Source organism: Pseudophryne corroboree, chromosome 6 (assembly GCF_028390025.1).
Source record: "Pseudophryne corroboree isolate aPseCor3 chromosome 6, aPseCor3.hap2, whole genome shotgun sequence".
Classification (NCBI taxonomy): Eukaryota; Metazoa; Chordata; class Amphibia; order Anura; family Myobatrachidae; genus Pseudophryne; species Pseudophryne corroboree.
This window is the reverse complement of record NC_086449.1, coordinates 489,537,401-489,558,477: the sequence shown is the minus strand read 5'-3', so window position 1 is coordinate 489,558,477 and position 21,077 is coordinate 489,537,401. Positions and strand designations below refer to the sequence as shown.

Genomic DNA, 21,077 nt, shown 5'->3' with positions numbered 1-21,077 from the left:
TAAGTAGACACAAAGCTCGTATCACTAGTAACATATAAAATAACACCCACAAATAGATACAGTATATACAGTAGGCTAAGAGAGGTAGATAGGCAGACAGACAGATAGATAGATAGATAGATAGATAGATAGATAGATAGATAGATAGATAGATAGATAGATAGATAGATAGTTAGATAGTTAGATAGATAGTTAGATAGATAGACACTTGCAACAATGATAAATCTATCTATCTGTCAATGAGAAAATTATACATGTGTGGTGTTTAGGTAAACATTGTGAATTGTAATGCTTTAGAATCTCAAACTGACAAGTTGATTTAGCTGTGCTATACAACCCATTTCTAGATGTGGCATTTACTTAAGCACATCAATAAACAAATACAGTATATAAATTGATTTGTACATTGTTCCAGTGGTCAAGCACTTGCAACAGATACATTTTCTAACAGGCATATCTGCAGCTGTGTCCACCTTTAATTATATTCCAAGTACATTACCATGTCCTTACTATACTCTGCCTATGATGGATGTAGGAACATCTACAAACAGATTCTATTAATGGTGTTTGCATTCTGGTTGTTCCCCAGCAATGACCTACAGTATAGCAACTGCAACGCTGTCAGTTGCATTTCCAGTTGTTAGGAGTTTCTGCCCCTATGGGAAGGATCAAATGTTGCATTAGGATGGCAACAATGAGAAGGAGTTACAGTACAATTGCCATCAGAATGTACTCTGCTCTGTGTTTTGGTCTCAAGTATGGGCTCTTTATTATAGAAATGCTTCCAATCTAAGCTCTACTTCTTATGCTACATGCAGAGGTAATACTGTAGGTCTCTGGGTGTTGGACATGGAGCTAGGTGTGGACCGTATGCTGAATTCTTAGGTGTACTATGCACAGTTTTAATACATGGCATGATAGGTACTTGGTTTATTGCTTTACAATTTGCTGTTCTATGTATGGAACACTAGATATTGTTAGAAGTGGAGTGCGCTACTCCACAGTCTCCAACAAAATGGCTCCTCTGGGGAAACTTCCTTCCCTAACCAAAATGGCCACAGATAGTGTGATATTATATCTAGCCACAGTATGAGCAACATGGTGGAGGACAGACATCCTCCTTTTAGCTCCTGAGACCCACAACATTAACCCGCTTCATCCACTGTTCCAGATCCCTGCACTGCTACCCTGAGAGAGGACAGTCACCAGCTGGTATGCTGTCTGCACCCTTGATCTGCTACAGGCTTCGTTCCTTTACTGAACCAATTTTCTATAACAGTGAGTATAGCGGTACATTCACTACCACATATAAACCAAAGAGTCTGGTTAAGCTACCTGACTGGTCATTTCCAACTCAGTTTAACCACTGTTGTGTACATTACTCACCCTCAAGACTGCACACACATTCCCAACAGATATAACCATTTTCATTCCATACAAAATTTACACAAAAGTGTTCTATACATGTCACATACGAAACTAGTCTTTGTCATAGCATGTGAAGACAGTATTGGCATGAGAATTACACCATATCAAAAAGTAATAGAGCCAGGAAAAATGGATTCTAAAGATTTTAACTCTAGTTTCAAGTTCTGATCTCCCTTTGGAAGTCACCCAGCTTTATAGTGTAGACTGTCGCTCAATGTGGCCTAACAGGAGTACCACTGATGTGATCCATAAGGTAGTGACTCACTGCTGTTCTATACAAAGAGTCATCTTCATCCATCATCCTTCATGTGTGTCAACTAAGAATATGAAGATTGAATAGATTTTCAGCTTCAAGTTGAGCTATAAACCATGAGAAGGGCTCCCATAAATCTTAACGAAAGAAAACAAGATACGTATGTAACAAGAAGCTTGCACAATCTTTAAAAGCCACCCTATGTGCTTTCATGGGAACCAAATGTAACAGAACAGTATAAGAACTTTTCTGGTTGTCTTATTAATTCAGGGTCTTTAGGGCATGGAATTTTGGAAAAGGAAACCATCAAATTTAAAGGACAACTAATGTCATGAAATGAAAAGATCTTTAGATACATTTTACTTGTCTTATGGTGATTTAGTTGCATGGACTGTACCCTCACATTTCCTTGTGTACCTCTGTGCTTTTTTTCTGTCATATCCCCAGTCTGGAGTATTGAGCTTAGGCCTACCCCCTGTGCGGTGTGTATTATAATCAAATAATGAAAGTCTAACAATCCTACAACTACCTGACAATGTACATACATAGCAAGCATGCATACATTTCAATGTTGATTTAAAATATATGTGCCTTGTTACACTTGGGTAGTGTGGTGAGTGAAGAAAGGGCATGCAAATACTGACCCAGTACAGTAAGGCATGCTGCTGCAATTATAAACTGAAGCAGACACACACGGATATGTATATAGACCTATCAGTGGCAGTAGGGTGCCTGATAGCTGGTACAAATACACACTGATAATAACGACAGTTGTCAGTACTAGCTAGCCGTTTCTGATGGATGGATGGATGGACCAACTGATTCACCTCTGAAGCTCATTTACTAATTGAATGCATTATTTGTTATCTAAACAAAGGTTAACAAACTTTTCTGTTTCTTATGACCTTGTCTTGGTAAAAGCGTATCAAGATATAAGTATGCCTGAGGCAAACCTGGTATATATGTGGATGATGCAGAGCTGGAAGGTTCCTGACTGTCCTCCGACTCAATATAAGATTGGGAGTTTGTTCTCATATGCAGCTTTTAAATTCTTATTTTTATTTTTATTTTACACAGGTAAATTTAACTTAGTATCATTTGGTAAAGCTGTACACAAGCGCTGTCCCAGCAACACTTAGTGTAAACCTGTGAAGGATGACTTTACCACAACTCTTGCAAAACTAATAAATTCTTAATAGGAAAAAAAAAAAATATTTTATAAACTGACCTGCAAAATCCTGTCTCCTTCTCGAATGCGTCCATCCCTTGCTGCAATACTATTTGGATCAATCTGCATGAAAAGAGGTAAAAAATGTTGATTATAATGCTGCAAGTCATTAATTACCTCATTATTATACGGTCAGAGCCGGCCCTAGGCATTGGAAAACTAGGCAAATGCCTAGGGCATTTGGTATGCCTATGGGCACAAGCAGCTTCTGCTGATTAAAATGATATGTGGCATGCCTATATTCTGTGTGTGACTGCGGCTGTATCTGCATATGAAATGCTATGTTACAGTGTATTCCTGGAAATCACTGTAACGTTGCATTTCGTATGCAGATACAGCCACAGTCGCACACAGAATATAGGCATGCCACATATCATTTTAATCAGCAGAAGATGCTTGTGCATTCTAGCAACATAGTATTGCAAATAAGATGCATTTTTGTCAATAAAGGCACCCAACATTAGCAGAGCTGCCATCTGACTCACGCCAGGCATCTCCTGCTGCTTGGCGTATTAAGGACACATCTGTATCCAAGCAGAGGCAGAGGGCACACTGTTAGCAGCCATATGAGTGCTGTGTGCGGGTGGGTTGGTTGTGCAGTAGTGTCCGGCATATGTGTAAGGGGCATTGTGTGTGTCATGTGTATAAATCCTTTAATAATGTGTGGCATATGTGTAAGGGGCACTATGTGACTGCTATGACTGAGGGGTGATGGTGCTTGGAAAGGGACGCAGGGTCAGAGGCAGAACTAGCGTCGGTGCTAGGGGGCACCAGGCAAAATCTTGCCTAGGGCATTTTATTGGTTAGGGTCGGCTCTGTATACAGTATATCAGGGTGTCCTACAACCCAATCTTCTGATCTGCATAGGTTCAGGCATTTCCTTAGTTAATTTAATTCCCGTCATTTTTTTTTTTATCAATATTTCAATGTAGTGTCCACTGTTCAGTTGGCAGTCAAACGAGGCAGCTAATAACAAATTGTAAGGAAAAAAATTGCTAACTTTACAAAAAAAAGGATGTAAAGGGATATTTTAGTACAAAGTCAGGTAAGTGTGGAGCTGATTGGACATCCTCTATATATACAGTAGAGAGGAAAATTTGTATTAATACATTAATAATAGATTTCTTGGAAATTCTTTATGTACAGTAAGCCATCAATGTAAAAATCCATTGCAGAAAATTCAGGACTAAGATAATCCTCTGTTTTTGTTTATTTACTGTATATGACATGTACTTTCCATGCAGTGCTAATCTTACCTTAAAGAAAAATATATACCAAATACATTACAAAACGACGGTATTTATTTGTATATTTTGTTAAATAATCCTTACAAATAAGCCTATGATATCCACATATGCTTTTGTACCACTTTAAATAAGCATTATTAAATATCCTGCAGTTGTTATTGTTGATATATTAAGATAAATCTTGACAGCTATGAAGGGCTCTTGAGCTGCCCAGGTGTTTAATATTTCTGTAATGAATAATGATCCAGTGTCCAGAGTGGGAACACTATCTATCACCTTCAGTTGATGGTTATCCTAAGCCATTTATATGGCCATGTCATGCCACAAGCTATTTTTCAAACAAAACACTTCAAGTGTAGCATTTGCTTTAGGTTACATTTCATATAAAATGTTCAATAATCTTTTTTAATAATAGCCTGTCACCAAAATAATATACTAGAGTCTGTTATTTAATGGCAAAAGACAATGTAATTATAGAGGATTTTAAAACATTATAGTAGCTTGCCAGTAAAGAAACCTTGGACTGATTAAAAAGAAATAATGATTTTATGCTTAAACCTGAAAAAAATGATATATTTTCATTGCCATATTTTAGATTCATATACAGTAAGGGCAATGCAAGGAAAATACGGTCTATAATTATTACTTTAGTCAAATATGGAAATGAAACCTGACTGAGGATATTTAGTTGTGTATTTTATAGTTGACTACTCACATTTTAGCATACTAAAATATAATTAGTGACAATAATTAGTATTGTCCTCTATACCCTTGTGCCCACTATATATTGCCCCATAACAAGCAGATTTTCATATGGTGTAATAGAGCATGCCACTGTTTATGTGGGCTTAGGACATATATGTCTGATTAACAGTGTTACTGCACCAGCTATGCCAGCCATTGGAGAGAATGGCAGCATTGACCAATAAGAAGGCTAAAGATCTGCAACTACACATTACAATCAGCTGTTCTCCCAGCACCCCTATGCTATCAATATGGATGCTGTTTTACACTCCTCCTCTCATTCCCAACATAACTGCCTCATACCCACAAGGCCTTTGAGTACCAGATAAAGCAAAGTATCCATCATTGCAAACTATGTATGCAGTAAAGATCAGAATACATTGAATCTAAAATACTAAGACAAGATTAACATATTTTTCCTGTCTGTTTATCAGTGTGCAACCATAACACATTATGGGGTCAATCCAATTAGACACGATGGTCTCGGGAGTGTAGCCGCTCTTTATGGCAGACCGAATTCGCACAAAAGTGCTTGCCAACACATATAGGTCTGATCAATTTTGTGCGAATTGGGGCTGATTTCAGCCTGTGAAGGGTGCGAGATCAGAAACCGTTGCTGGCACTAAAACACTGAGGCAATGGCACTTGCACCCTTCACGGCTAATTGTATCGACCCCTATGTCTGAAATAAATCAGATTCAAAGAAATTGGATAATTTCAACAAGCAACCAGAATGTCTAAGGCAGGTGAACACAGTGTTTTTCCCTTTGGGTGCCAGATGTTCAACGTTATAATCAAATTACAAAATCCACATCTACAAAAGTAATAGATGGGTACTAAAAATGTTAGCTTCCCAATCCCTTCTTTTTGAAGTTAGATTACTCAGTTAGGTTGCTGATTTGTAGTATATAGGTGTGATTTGTACTGCCACTTTGTGGCACTAGTGCTGAGAGTTGCCTACCCCTTGTCTAGTGGACAGATTAATACATTTTTTCACCTTATAACAATTTATTCTAATTATATGCAGTATCTTGACCAGTTCTATTGCAAAATCTATTATATCTCTCTCTAGTCCAGAACTAACATATAATATCCTTCATGTACCTTGTCTCATTTCTCTCCCATATACAAATAAAAACTATTTTCTCTTTACCTCACTGACATATATTCCTGTATCCTCTTCATCATCTGTTCTGTAGCAGACAGTTAGGCCCAATCTATCCTGATTATTTAGACGACACAGTTCAACTTCCTGAAAGGAGAAAAAAGAAAATTAATTCATTGTAAATTGACTGGTTGAGTGGTCACCATCACTATTTTATGTAGTGATTTTCAGTCATGTCCACCATTCACACGATTGCTCAACCTGTGTTAATAGCATTTATTGGTGTTGGTACAATTAGGAGGGAATTTAATTAAGCCTGTTAAATTTGTGCGCTTTACTGCAATATTTTTGCCCTTTTGTTCTGGTAATTTAATTAAACCCCTATGTTTCCAGCGAAACCAACTTTTTGGGGGGAAAACACATAGGATACAGGATAAGTTCCTGGATCCATTGTTTTCATGACTGCGGCTGTGGAAAAATTGCACTTATTTTGGATTTTGTTTCACCTGCCTCCGGGCATTTGAGAAAAATCTCCAATAGTGCCAGCTTTCGGGGCTAATTGGATAGGCCCTGAGGGATTAATTAGCTGAATTCCCCCACTTAACCTGAAAGTTTGAAATGCTAATTTTGAATGCATTGGAATCCTAATGCATCTGCAATATGTGGTGGTGTATTTAAATGGGCCACCCCTAAATAGAAAATTCAGCATCCACTGCCATCTGTTAGATTAGTGTTGGGCTCCTAATCTTCCATACTCATCGAATAAGCACAAAACAGCACAAAAAATATGAGGACAAACTTACAGCGAAGTCTCTTAGGAATGAATGGTTACATAGCTCTCACTGAGGCTACATATTCATGTGTGGAATTTTAAGAAACATATCAAAGGGACGTTTTGTATTCTAGATGCACACAAAGTGAAAGGCAATGGACATTTACAGTCCAATATCTAACATAATTGATATCACAAATACAGATTGTCTTTCACTCTTACTTCCCATAGTTGTTTAATATTAAAAAAGTGAATAGTTTGTGCTAAGGTAACACTGATAAAAGAAGGCAATGCATTTGTGTTGGACTCACAAAGAGGTCTCAAATCAACTAATACGACTACTGGCATAAGGTCAATTGTCATGTACACTAGTATGAGCTACAGTAAGCAGAAAATAAATAGCCATACTTTACTGTATGAATGGTTAGTTTGTGAATAGTACTAAACCTACTGAGAATAACTGCCCATAATGCCAGATGTCATACTGTACATCATTGAAAGAAGAATTAGACTAATTGTAGTTTCATTAAGCTAATTTTATACTTTGGTAACCAATTTCCTTAAGTGTCTTGAGCATTACCAAATTACAACTGACTACATTTATTCACCACACATCTTTATTTAGAAAATTGTGCTAGATTGTGTGGTGCAAATTATGTGCAAAAGAATTCTTAAATAAAATGATAAGTTTTCGATAAGTAAAGAAGAACTTTTTTGCAGCATTGCACCTGATTGCATGGAAGATATTTTATTAAACTTTGTAAAACAAATGTTAAAATAATTTACAGACACTATTAAGATTATTAAGTACTTCTAAGACATAAAAAGGAAATGTTTAACATGTATAAGTGCAGAGAAAATGACAGGTGTCTGGAAACTGCCCTTCAGGTGAGAAATCCCAAATGGGCTGTTTTTAATGACTTATTCGCTGTCATTAACAAATCAAGCTGAAGCCTTTGAACTCTCTGCTCCTTTCAGGGCAACATGCACACTTCTGTAACTAAATTAAATTAATAAATCTAGTTTGATTTATTAATCTCTTTTGATAGGCTTAATTCCAAATAATTGTTGTTGCTGTTTCCACTGCATTTGGTGATAGTTTTGTTACATTTTATATTGTGAACATCATCAAAATGTTGATCACTGGTTGATCTAGTCCTGTTCTAATTGACTATTAGTTCCAACCAGACTCATTTTAAAGTAGCTTAAGTGCGTACATAGCCCAGAAAACAAAAATAGTACAAAATTAAATGGTAGAAAAAAAGGTAACAAAATCACTACCTTACATACACATAATGTATACCTCAAAAACACTGAGACTTAGGAATCATGAGATTTAAACTTCCCTAATACCTTGCTGCAAGTTAGATAATACGTATTACCTGTAGTCATAAATTGCTCTATTGTGGATTTATCTCTAAACAACTGTTGTGATGTATAGACATCAGAGTACTAACTGCACAAAGCAGGGAGATATTGCCTCAATTATTGCCTAAATTATTTTCCCAGTCAGACTTAACATTGCAACTAAATCACTGGCAGTGATGTTCTGCCAGAGGAAAAAATAAAATTACATGAATTACAATATAACAGTTATTATTGCTCTGAGACCTATAATGTATTTTTTTTTAAGAAAACATCACTGTTCTGTAAAAATTATATTGTCTATAAAGAATGTTGAGCTACAGTAGAACCCTAACAGAGTGATCTACGGTGGCAAAACACCAACTTTAGAGCAGATTAAAACAATGGCTATGGTGAGTAGTTTGTGATGGTCTGATGTGTCAATTTGCCACACAGGAATACAATGACAATGCAGGAGTACTCTTACTTTGTCATATTGTTTCTATTTGGGATTTACAAGGACTGAATCAACAGATTATCCCGAGACCTGCACACATGACACCACTTCACTAAGAGGGTAATCATTTCTGTCCAGGTTACACAGCTACAGCCCAACAGCTGATTCCAGTATTACACTTTTTTATTATTATTACCAGTTACTTACAGTATTTAGCGCACACATATTCAGCAGTGATTTAAAGAGAATATTTGGCCATTCACCTACCGTTCCCTACCACATGAACACACACACACACACACACACACACACACACACACACACACACACACACACTAGCTAAATAGCAGCAGTAATTATTTTTTATTGTTGAAATTATTTTATAGTTATCAAGTTCTTGGATAAAACATCCAATACCAGTACCACCATGAACTCTCATTTTACTGTATTATCTGCTGTTGTCTATGATGTATGATGCCAGACTAAAATTGTATTGTGCTGGGAAGCAACAAATCAATTGTGCTTGAACAAAATCATGTCTTTTTTTTACAGCTCCATCTTCCCATGTGCTTTGGAATACAGGTTGAGTATCCCTTATCCAAAATTCAAAATCCCTCATTTTTGGGTCCCCTGTACTACCTCATCAGAACCAATTGCTATCCATTGGGACTATTTGCAATACAGATATCGGTAAGCTCTGGGTCTGTCTATACCACAGGGACATAATCACAATTGTTGCTGATACGGTTCATCTAAAATAAGTGCTGTGCATATCATGGATCACATGCTTGACACAATAGTAACAGTATAGTACCTCCTAGTGATTTCCCATCATGCAACCTAGTTCTATTCTGTGACCTTAACCAAAACTACAAATAGAACATCTGAGGCACAACCATAACTAAAAATACATATAAAAAGTACAGTGAATCAATTAGGCAGGGATGCAATGGCTGCCAACAGAAGTGTGGTAATCATACAACGAAAAGGTACAATTAAAGTATTATAATTTTAACATGAGTAAAGTTAAAACAGTCATTTTTAGTAAATATGAAAGAACAATGGTGCACTAGCCAATCATCTTGTTTTCACCAGTCTGACCACATTCATATAGATGTACAGTAGAAAAGGGTGTACAGTAACTTCGCACCGGTCAAAATGTTTTCACAGTTGAGATAAATCAAATACCAGCATTCATAGGATATTATGACTACTTGTCACTATTCCAACTGCTGGCAATGCACCATGAAGTCAATAATTGTCAGTTAAATACATTCAAAGGAGAAGAGAGAGGACTTTTTTTTGGTGCACTCTTCAAAACAAAAATAGAGTTATGATAATATTATCTAGAGATTAAAACATAACCTTTATTAGATTCTACTAAAATATATAGTGGCCTAAATTGGACTTTGCTCAGCACACCTTCGCTGAGGAGCAAGTATTTTTATTGTATCTAAAATTAAAGCATAGAAAAGTTAGGGGCAAGTGGGTGAGGAAATAAACCATGATCACTGGGTAAACAGCTGGTTATCCTATTTCTTGTTGCCAAAGAGTGGTTTAAGAAACCAGAGAGATAAAGATGAATCAGCTATAAACATTAGACTGGAGTGTTCCAGTAGTTCTGACCTACTACACCAAGTATCCCAGGTGGTCTCCCACCAGGTACTGACTCTGCCCTGTACTGTATAGCTTTCAGGATCAGACGAGATTGGGCATATGCAGTATGGTATGGTAGTAGGTCACTGATGTTTCAATCTATCTCCTGAATCACTGATGAGTGTTCATGAGAAATAAGATTTTTCAGAGATGTGCAAGTAGGATCTGCTATTATCGTAACTCTAGTTTTGTTTTGAGGCGTGCGCCAAAAAAGAAGTCCTCTCTCTTCTCATGTGTAACAGCTGGACAGGGTTTTATCTTAACATAGTAATGAGAGCACAATAGAAACTTTACATCTTCATGCTTTTCATATGTGTATATGTCTCTAAAATAGTAATTGCAAATATTTTACTATGTTAGTTTATTTACTAATTTATTATGCTAGTGTCGTTAGACGTAGTTCAATATTTACAATACTGTTTGAATGGGTTGGGTATGCCGGACCGGCAGTTAGGAGACCTCCAGTCAGCATAATGACGCCAGTATCCCTGCGCTGCACTTGCCATGCAGTGGGGTCCGTGGTTCGCTGCGCTCCCCAAAGGTTCTAGTCTCATTCTATGGGTGTCGTGGACACCCACGAGTGGGAATAGTCCTTGATGGTCGGCATGTCGACCATCACGATTGTAAGCTGGCGGGATTTATGGGCCGGTATTGTGACCGGTGGGGCTCTGTGAGGGACAAGCTGCCTTGACTAGACAGGGCCCCTCTAATTCTGCTGGTGGCCCCCACTTGCCTGCAGGTTCATGATACAGGTGAGATGGACCTGACTGCTGAGGCCCTCCATCCTCCGCTCTCTCCTTATCAGGGCCACAATTCTCGTGTGTTTAGGGGCTGGGGCCTTATATTGAGAAGTGCACTTCCGGGTCATGTCACCATGGCGACGGTCCGGGAGAAAGCGCTGTCTTAATGTGCGCTATTACAACGAGGGACGGAGGGGGATGTGGCGGGGAATCAATGGCCGCCAGCTATGGGCTCAGATTGAAGGGCCATATATATAAGTATGGGCTCAATATATGATAACTAGAGATCCCTTCCGATCATGTGACAGGTAATCACATGATACAGATTAAGCACATGACTCCTGTGAGAAAGTCTTAGGAACTGTCACCTAGACTACAATGGAGTAAACAAACTCCCTGATTGGATAAATACATTCTACATTAAAAAATCAAAAGTACTTATTAACATTTGAAATAAAAGTTTGTTGTTACTAATTGTCCCTTTTTGGGGATAGGTCTGTCTCCTATATATGTTTTAATTGTTTAAAGTGCTATATATTTGATTAATAGGAACTGTGCATCCAGGTGCTAATTAAGCCACCATTTTGTCTAGGAAAAAAACAATTTTATACCTGCATGAAATTGCACATACGGGCAGCAGAAGAATGGAAATCCAAAAGGGTGTTACCCTCACCCAAATAAACACTCTAGATCACTATACAAATTTGGATGTCCTCTTTCCTGCACTCCCTCAATTAATAAATAATGAAAGAAAGGATCTCCACTTATCTTAAAGTAGAGAACTCCTTCACATTCCACCGTCTCCAGAATAGATTTTGTTGTCAATAACGGTATGAAATATAATTCCAATGATGGTACATGCAAAAAAGATATTAAAACTAGTGCAATAAGTTCATAAAATTTGTCTCATTAATAACTAAAAATTTCACAGCAGAGATTATTACTCCACATATAATGAGTCTCAATCCAGCGAATAAGTAAAGTTCTTTTTAATTTAAAAAAAATCCAACAATAAAATTCTTCATCACAAGGAAAGATGATACACATCCATTATACATCCCAGACTTATGAGGGTGGCCTCCTACCACATTTTGGAATTCTGAAGTGCACGTATAGAAGCTGCATAGATGTTCTATGTCCCCGGGGAAGCCAGCTCCAATGCGTTTCGATCAATCAGTTGATCTTTTTCAAGGCATTGGCTAATAGAGGAGATCGGTGGCGGACTGACCTGAAGAGGAGAGGACGGAGTATCCACTGTTGGAGCTGGCTTCCCCGGGGACATAGAACATCTATGCAGCTTCTATACATGCACTTCAGAATTCCAAAATCTGGTAGGAGGCCATCATTTCTGCTGTGAAATATTTAGTTGTTAATGAGACAAATGTTATGAACTTATTGCACTAGATTGTGTTTTAATCTCTTTTTTGCATGTACCATCATTGGAATTATATTTCATACCGTTATTGACAACAAAATCTATTCTGGAGACGGTGGAATGTGAAGGAGTTCTCTACTTTAAGATAAGTGGAGATCCTTTCTTTCATTATTTATTAATTGAGGGAGCGCAGGAGAGAGGACATCCAAATTTGTATAGTGATCTATTTTGTCTAGGGTATATAAACCCCAAACCCAGACAATACACCATACCTTTGTAAAAGCTGCAAGCCTTATGCATCGAAACGCGTCAGGTGTTATCTATCGGAACAGGACAATTTCTATTTGGATCCAAACCAGCCCTCGCCATCTACCAGTCATCCAGAGGAGTCACAGAGATTTATTGTGCTTGTGTGTCTGTTGAGTCACAGAGATGCACCACCTAATCACTGTATTGCATGAGGTACTCACCTATATATGGGACACGCTCTATAATCCTCTAGCGGTGTATGGAAAAAACATTGGACTCTCTAACTTCACAAAAGACTCTCTAAATTAGACCTTTACTGGACTTTCATTTCATTTAAGGACACCATTTGGACGGATCGCTTGCATTGCATTACGCTATTTGTCCTAATCCAATACATTGGGTCAATTATTCCCTTTTAGAATTACATGAATTCATGTGGTATAATAATTATTGCACAGGATATTGTTTTTAATAAATTGTTTTAAATTTGACACACACAGTGTAATTAATTGTTCTTTCCTCCTGGAGCGCAGCCTCCCTTTTTCTTCTTGTGTTTACATTGGGAGTGACTTCCCTCTATAAATTGGCTGCTGCTTAGCAGGGCACCTCATTTCATAGCGCCCGAATATCTCTGGGTATAACCTTTTTTGCACCCCCCCAAGACACCTGTGCTGTGTAGTCAGGTAGTGTCACTGTCTCTCCTGCTCACTTCCCCTCTCACCCTAACACTCCCTCCTCTTGCTCCCTTCTCTCTCTCACTGACACTCACTCTCTCTTCCAGACAGTGACTCTCTTTCTCTCCGGCACTGAGGGTCATTCAGACCTCGCTGTTGATGCGGTCCGCAGTGCAGTTTTCCAATTGAGGCACACTGCGCTGCACGAGCAGACACATTGCGGTCGCATCCCCAATAGATGCGGCCGCAGTGTGACTGACAGCGGCAGCTGTCGGGCGTCGTCTGGGTGGCCCTCAGAATGTGCAGAGATGGATGCAGATCTGGCTGCAAATGCAGTGATCTGCGGCCATCTCTGAATAAGGTCCACTGTCTCTCACACTCTCTCTCTCCTGGACACTGTGCCTCTCTCTCCCTGACACTCTGTCTCTCTCTCTCTCCCTGACACTCTCTCTCCCTCTCTCTCCATGTCACTGTCTCTCCCTCTTTATCACTGACACTGTCTCACACTCCCTCTCTCTCCCTGACACTGTGTCTCTCTCTTTCTGACACTGTCTTCCTCTCTCTTCCTGATACTGTCTCTACCTCTCGCACACTATCTCTCCCGACACTATCTCTCTGCCACTGTCTCTCTCCTCTCTCTCTGACACTCTCTCCCCCTCTCTCTCTCCCTGCCACTCTCTCCCTCTTTTCCACTCTCTCTCCCTGACATTGTCTCTCTCATTGACACTGTCTCTCTCTCTGTCTCTTTCTCTCCCTCTTTCTTTCCCTGACACTCTCTCACTATCTTTCTTTCTCCCTCCCTGACACTCTCTCTCACTCCTGCTCGCTTCTCTCTCATGCTCCTCCCCTTCTCTCTCCCCCCCTTTTCTCTTTCTGACACCTTTTCTCTCTTTTGCTCTATCCCTGACCCAACCCTGTCTCTCTCCATTCCTTTCTCGCTTCTTTCTCTCACCCTGGCACCCTTTCTCTCTCTTGCTCCTTTCTTTATCACTGACACCCTCTTTGTCTCTCTCTCTCCCCTCACTTCCTTCTCCCCTAAGGGAAATTGTAGTGACAGCGGCAGGGGGTAGTGGATGTGTGTGTGTGGGGCCGAGGTGGGGGAACCCAGAGATATCCACGTATTGGGCCCCAAGATTTCTGTTGCTGCCTCCAATCCTCTCTGCCCCAATTCCTCTCGATGCATGACTGCACTCTTACTGTCCTGTCTCTGACACTATTACCCCACAGCCCCAGCCCCATTCGGTCTCTCCACCTGCCCCTGTCTCTGCCCCTCTCCATTTGTGACTGCTCTGTCATTGTACTGTTTTTGACACCCTCTATTATCTCCCCCAGTCGCCTCTCTCTGCCCCATTCCTCTCCATCTCTAACATGATCCCTCAGCCACACCCTCTGTTTCTGTCTCTATTTCTTCACTCATTGCATCATTACCCCACCCACACTGGCCAGTGCCTACCCAGCCATTGACCTCACTGCACATCACTGAGTATAATAGCGCACATACAGTATAATGGAAAGATACTGTATTTCAATTGTAATAGTATATAGTATATACTATATAAATATATACTATACAAATATATATATATATATATATATATATATATACATACTGTATATATATATATATATATATATAAATGAGTACATATTTATGTTTTGATATAATCTACAAAATTCCTATTTTAAAGATAAAGAAACTCTCAAAGTGATGGATTTCTGACAGTGATTTCTGTCATTGTTATATTTTTAGAAAGTGCTCTTATAGTTGGTGCATGTATAGTTGGTGCATTATGTAGCTTGGTATTCAGTCAGTACTATTTACTCAATATGTTTGTTATACCGTAGCTTTTCAAATTTGATCAATGTAAAATAATACCTATTGAATTTCAAGTTCAATGTATTTATCAATTGTTATTGACCCTGAAAGCATATAGTACTTTGGTGATCTATTGATCAAATCAAATGACACCATAGAAGTAAATACTTTATTTTAAATCAATCAATTCAAATGTCTTGTCAGAAAAAAACCATTAGCATGAAAAAATCTTGTGTACATTACACTGATATTCAACAGGAAACCTGGTCAGCACATTTTGTACATTTACTCAGGGAAAAACTAAAATAATTTATATCAAGTAATACACATATATTTCTGGAACAAAATGCAAACTCAAATATACACAGCGGCTTAGTAAATTTCCAGCAATCAATGTTATTTACTTTCCCTATATGTAGTTATGGATGATTGGTGTCCTACGTGTATGTACACTTATGGTTTTGTATTAGTTCTGAACGTCTGTACGAGAAAAACAAAGAGTACATACTGGGACAGTAAGATCATTGTTTACTTCAGTATACTGTGCAATAACTAAAGAAAAAGATTATGTTGTGAGATTCATCAAATACAGTAATGACATACAGTAGGCTCTAGTAGTGTAAAAATGTGAAGATGAGTTCCTTCTTTCGTACTTACCTTTTATTTTGTGTCTTTTGTACTTATTCTGTGCTTGCAAGACATGTACAGGTGATACATAGATGATGGTAGCTAGGTAGTAGTTAAATACAAACAATTTAACCAGCTGCTTGATATGTGCTCATGTCCCTTTTACACCGACTCTGAGGAGGAAATGGTGTCTGTGGTCAGTTGGGAGGCTCCCTGTCACTTGCTGCTCTGTAGTGAATAGACACTGTGCGCATGTGCACAGCATCTATTCACGTGATACAGGGAGGCTGGGGGCATGGGCAGCTGCTCACAGAGCACTGGGCATGCCCCCAGGGGTGTAGCCAGAACTTTGTGGGCCCCATAGCAACATTTTGAAGGGGCCCCTGTCCCAATGCTTCTAGAGAGACACTTCTCAGCAGCAATTGTTAATTTTAAGCTCTATAATAGTGCCCTAGTCCATTTTCTTAACCATAGTAGAGCTTTATTTAATGGTATGCCCCATAGTAGTGCCCTAGTTTCTTTTATGAAACGCAGTAGTGCTTAAGTTCACCCTATGTCTCATTATAACATAGTAACATAGTAACTAAGGTTGAAAAAAGACAATTGTCCATCGAGTTCAACCTATTTGTGGTCTCCTATGCAGTCTTATTATAGGACTAGTTATTTTTATGTTAAGACTAGTTATATTAACTATAATGCGTGCCTACGCACCATAACCCTGAATATCTTTATCCAATAGGAATTTATCTAACCCATTCTTAAAAGTGTTGACTGAGTCTGCTGTTAATACTCTCTCAGGCAGGGAATTCCAAACACGTATTGTCCTTACTGTGAAAAAACCTTTTCGCCTCAATGTGCGGAAACTCCTCTCCTCTAACCTAAGCGAGTGACCATGTGTCCTCTGTGTTGATCTTATAGAAAACTGGTCCCTCCCGAGCTCTGTGTATTGACCCCTTATATATTTGTAGATGTTGATCATGTCCCCTCTTAGTCTCCTCTTTTCCAATGTAAACATGCCTAGCCTTGCAAGCCTTTCCTCGTATTCCAGCGTCTCCATGCCCTTGATTAGTTTGGTCGCCCGCCTCTTTCCAACTCCAGGATATCCTTTTTGTAATATGGTGCCCAAAATTTCACACAGTATTCAAGATGTGGCCTCACTAGTGATTTATATAATGAGAGTATAATACTCTCGTCCCTTGCGTCAATTCCCCCATTTTATGCATGCTAATATTACTTTGGGTACTGCTGCTTAATTTGTTATCTATGTGAACCCCTAAGTCTTTTTCCAGCACAGAATCCCCTAGTATTACCCCATTTAGTATGTAGGTTTAATTTTTGGTCTTGGCCCCACAGTGCATTACCTTACACTTGTCTGTGTTGAATCTCATTCTCCATTTTGCTGCCCATGCTTCCAGTTTAGTTAAGTCATTATGAAGAGACTCAGCATCCCCCTCCGTATTTATAACCTTACACAATTTGGTATCATCTGCGAAAATTGACACCATGCTCTCTAGACCTACTGTTAGGTCGTTGATGAAAATGTTGAACAAAATTGGTCCAAGTATAGACCCTTGTGGCACACCACTTAGTACTTTAGTCCAACTTGAAAATGATCCATTGACCACAACGCGCTGCTCCCTATTATCTAACCAATTACTGACCCAAGTGCATATTGTGCTCCCTAGCCCTATTTCTTGTAGCTTATAGATAAGACGCATGTGTGGTACAGTGTCGAAAGCTTTGGCAAAGTCTAAAAAGATTACATCCACCTCCTTATCCTGATCAAGGTTCGCACTTACTGTTTCATAAAAACCAAGTAAGTTGGTTTGACATGATCTGTCCTTCACAAATCCATGTTGGTTCCTTTTAATAACCTTATTTGCTTCAAGGAACTTTTGAATACTGTCCCTTAGAATACCTTCCAATACTTTCCCCACTACAGATGTAAGACTAACTGGTTTATAATTACCTGGTTCAGCTTTGCTCTCCTTTTTGAATATCGGCACTACCTCCGCTATACGCTAGTCTTTGGGAACCATACCCGATTTAACCGAATCCATGAAGATCAAAAATAGAGGTCTTGCTAGTTCAGCGTGCAACTCCATAAGAACTCTCGGGTGAATTCCGTCTGGGCCAGGTGACTTATTAATCTTTAACTTTTTTAATCGGTCACAGACTACCTCCTCACATAAATAAGCATTTAGCAGTGGGACATTATCTTTGTTGAGATTTTGTGTTAGACCCAGCATTTGGTCCTCTCTGGTAAATACCGTTGAAAAAAACTTGTTTAGTTTGTTTGCTCTGTCATTATAATTTTTTAGTAAGACTCCCCTCTTGTCCTTTAAAGGGTCTATACCCTCCTTCTTTAGTGTCTTGCTGTTGATGTATTTAAAAAAAATTGAGGATTCGCTTTGCTTTCCTTTGCTACTAGTTTTTCAGTTTCTACTTTAGCCGCTCTTATTCCTTTTTTGAATATTTTGTTACAGTGCTTATAGTGCTGGAATGACTCCGCATCCCCCTCAGATTTGTATTTTTTTAAATGCTCATCTTTTTTTGTCCATTAATTCCTTTATATTTTTGTTAAACCACATTGGTTTGGGATTTTTATTCCTTTCTTTGCTGCTGGTGGAAATAAATGTACGAGTATTATTAATTTACTCATACATATTCAGTTGGGAAAGACCAACGGAAGAGATAGATTGCTTTTATGGAGCACTCTTTTAAATACTTTAAATACTTAATTTGACATGATTATAATATTTTAAAATGTAACCTTTATTGTGTATCAATAAAATAAATGGGGTAATTTGGAGACATTATAAACATTACTGTAAAGATGTGTATGCTGTATTAAACCCCATGTCTCTCTTACACAAATATAATAAAAATTAAACATCAACTTGTATGGTGAATTTTTTATAAAGATTTATATGTATTATTTCTAGCAAAATTACTTAACTTGTATGCTTGGATCGTGACCAAACAAAGAAATGCTTCCATAGAGCTTTGCATCGACAGCACTGATTATCTAGGCTGGTAACTCATACATTTGATTTTACTGAATACAATTGTAACAAAAAATTTTTTCCTTCTTTGTAACAAAAAAATGTGTAGCAAATACTGCTTGGTGTCCAGAGCACATGCCAGAAACTCATATGAAGAGTAATCAATTTCACAGAAACATGAAAATCTTGCTATTTATTTAAAGCAGGGGTTAGATTCTTCAAAAGGGCACATAAATGCCGCACAGCTTTGCTCATAACCTAACACACATGCCGCACACCTTTGCTCATAAACATGACACAAATGTCACACACCTCTGCTCCAACTACATAGCTTAATACAAATAGTTTGAGCGTACAGAGCACAATACTACACTCTTGTATTCTATTCAAATCCCACAATGATGATGCCTCTCAAAAGGGGCCACTGGTTGCATTTATTATAGGCAAAAGATCTCTCAAAGTACAAAATATTTAAGTGTACCACTCACAATACATATGTCAAAATTCAATGTGATATATTCAAATATCTGGGCTACCCCATTTAGCAGTGTGCAGTGAAAATATAATGCCACTGCACAGATGTCCGCAATATACCATCTGCTATATTTATTCACCATTTAACCATGATAATTAGGATTCATTTAGATAATGATTTGCAAATTACATGCAATGCACATATGAGAGTGTAAATTAATTTGTAACGATTGCAAAGTTTGCAAATGTAAAGAGCAGTGTGGTCCATTTATACAACGCTCCTCATCTGCTGCCCAACATCTTCATTGAGCGGATGAAGGGTGAGAGTAAGGATAGTTGCCGGACCATTGAAAAATCAAGTACAGCATGACTCTGTCTTCCCGTATCTGGTGTTAGGCGGGTCCTGTTACCTGCGGCATTGCAGGATCCGAATGCACCAGCGGGAGATGAGTGGGTGCCAGAAAGAAAGAATGTATGTGTGTAGTGCAAGGTGCGTTACCAGCCTTTACAGTGGGATGTTTCATATGCCCGGAGCAGGTGTGATGCGGCTGCAGATACCGGTAAATTCCGGCTGCCGTAGGTAAATTCCTCCTGCTGTAGAGGACCAGTGGTTACTGACTAAGGTTCGCTCTCTATGAGATCTAATCTCGGCTTCAGCGGCGGATGATTTTATGTGCCGGGAGCAGGTATAATACGGCTACAGGTAGCGGTGTGCTCCGGGTGCCGTAGATGGCTTCCTCCTGCAGTGAGGGGCCAATTACCACTGACTGAGGTCCAATCTCCGTAAAGTCCAGACTCTGTCTATGAGATTAAATCTCGGCTCCTACGGCAGGAGGTTTTACATGCCGGGAGCCGGTGTAATACAGCTGCAGATAGCAGTATGCTCCGGCTGTCGTGGATGACTTCCCCCTGCTATGAAGGGCCAATTACTGCTGACTGAAGTTCAGTCTCCGTGAAGTCTAATCACTGTCACATGCCGGGAGCAGATGTAATATGGCTGCAGATAGCAGTATGCTCCTGTTGTCGTAGATGACTTCCCCCTACTAAATGGGGCCAATTGCTACTGACTGAAGTTCAGTCTTCGTGAGGTCCAATCACTGAACGTACGTTTCACCATATGAGGCTTGACCGCGGGTGACCTCACCGCTGACCGCAAAGTTCCCACCATTGAAGATAATGGAGGGGGCTGTGCGATGCACGTCTGACAGCTCCGACGCGCATACAGCCAATCAGGAGAGTGCCACGACGTGGCGCTTCCTGATTGGCTGAAGGGACCTTCTGTGACAGGAGTCACGGGGGGTCTCTGCATTCGGGGAAAGGGGTCCCATGTGTAAACATGGGACCCCTTTCAGTCCGTCTGGTTCAGGTAAATGCGTTTTTTTGTTTTGCCAAGTACGTGGATTACAATAAAAGAACCGGACACTGGATCAGGTGAGTATAATTTTATCTTCAGGTACCCCGGATTCGTCGACATTGGAGACGTGGCAGTCGGCGTGTCAACATAGGTAAGTATGTATGTGTCGGCATGTGTGAAATAAAGTTGTATTTTCATGGTGTGCGTGTCCTGTTTTTATTTGGGTATTTTTTTTGCAGAGGAACTAGAGGTACCAGCGGGCCTGTTTCCCCCCGCATGCTGGTACTTGTGGTTCTCCAAGTACCAGCTTGCGGTGGAGGCTTGCTTGGACTTGTAGTTCTTCTGCAAAAAACAATATTCTTTCATTTTTACACATTGCTATTAGCCCCCCATCCGCAGCCCTTGGATGGGGGGACAGCCTCGGGCTTCACCCCTGGCCCTTGGGTGGCTGGGGGGGACCCCTTGATTGAAGGGGTCCCCACTCCTCCAGGGTACCCCGGCCAGGGGTGACTAGTTGGGTATTTAATGC

The 21,077-nt window shown here is 39.4% G+C and overlaps 1 protein-coding gene and 1 pseudogene across 2 annotated transcripts in view; both read right to left on the bottom strand.

Annotated features, from left to right (window-relative positions):
* The window catches only part of PDZRN4 (PDZ domain containing ring finger 4), a 334,033-nt gene that overhangs the window by 25,838 nt on the left and 287,118 nt on the right, over window positions 1–21,077 (bottom strand). For both annotated transcript variants that reach the window (XM_063927315.1, XM_063927316.1), the window contains exons 4-5: window positions 6,054–6,152; window positions 2,910–2,972 (exon numbers count right to left, since the gene is read on the bottom strand). In XM_063927315.1, coding sequence (XP_063783385.1) covers window positions 2,910–2,972; window positions 6,054–6,152 — 162 coding nt within the window. The remainder of the gene's footprint in view (window positions 1–2,909; window positions 2,973–6,053; window positions 6,153–21,077) is intronic.
* Window positions 10,202–10,318, bottom strand: LOC134937784 (5S ribosomal RNA; annotated as a pseudogene).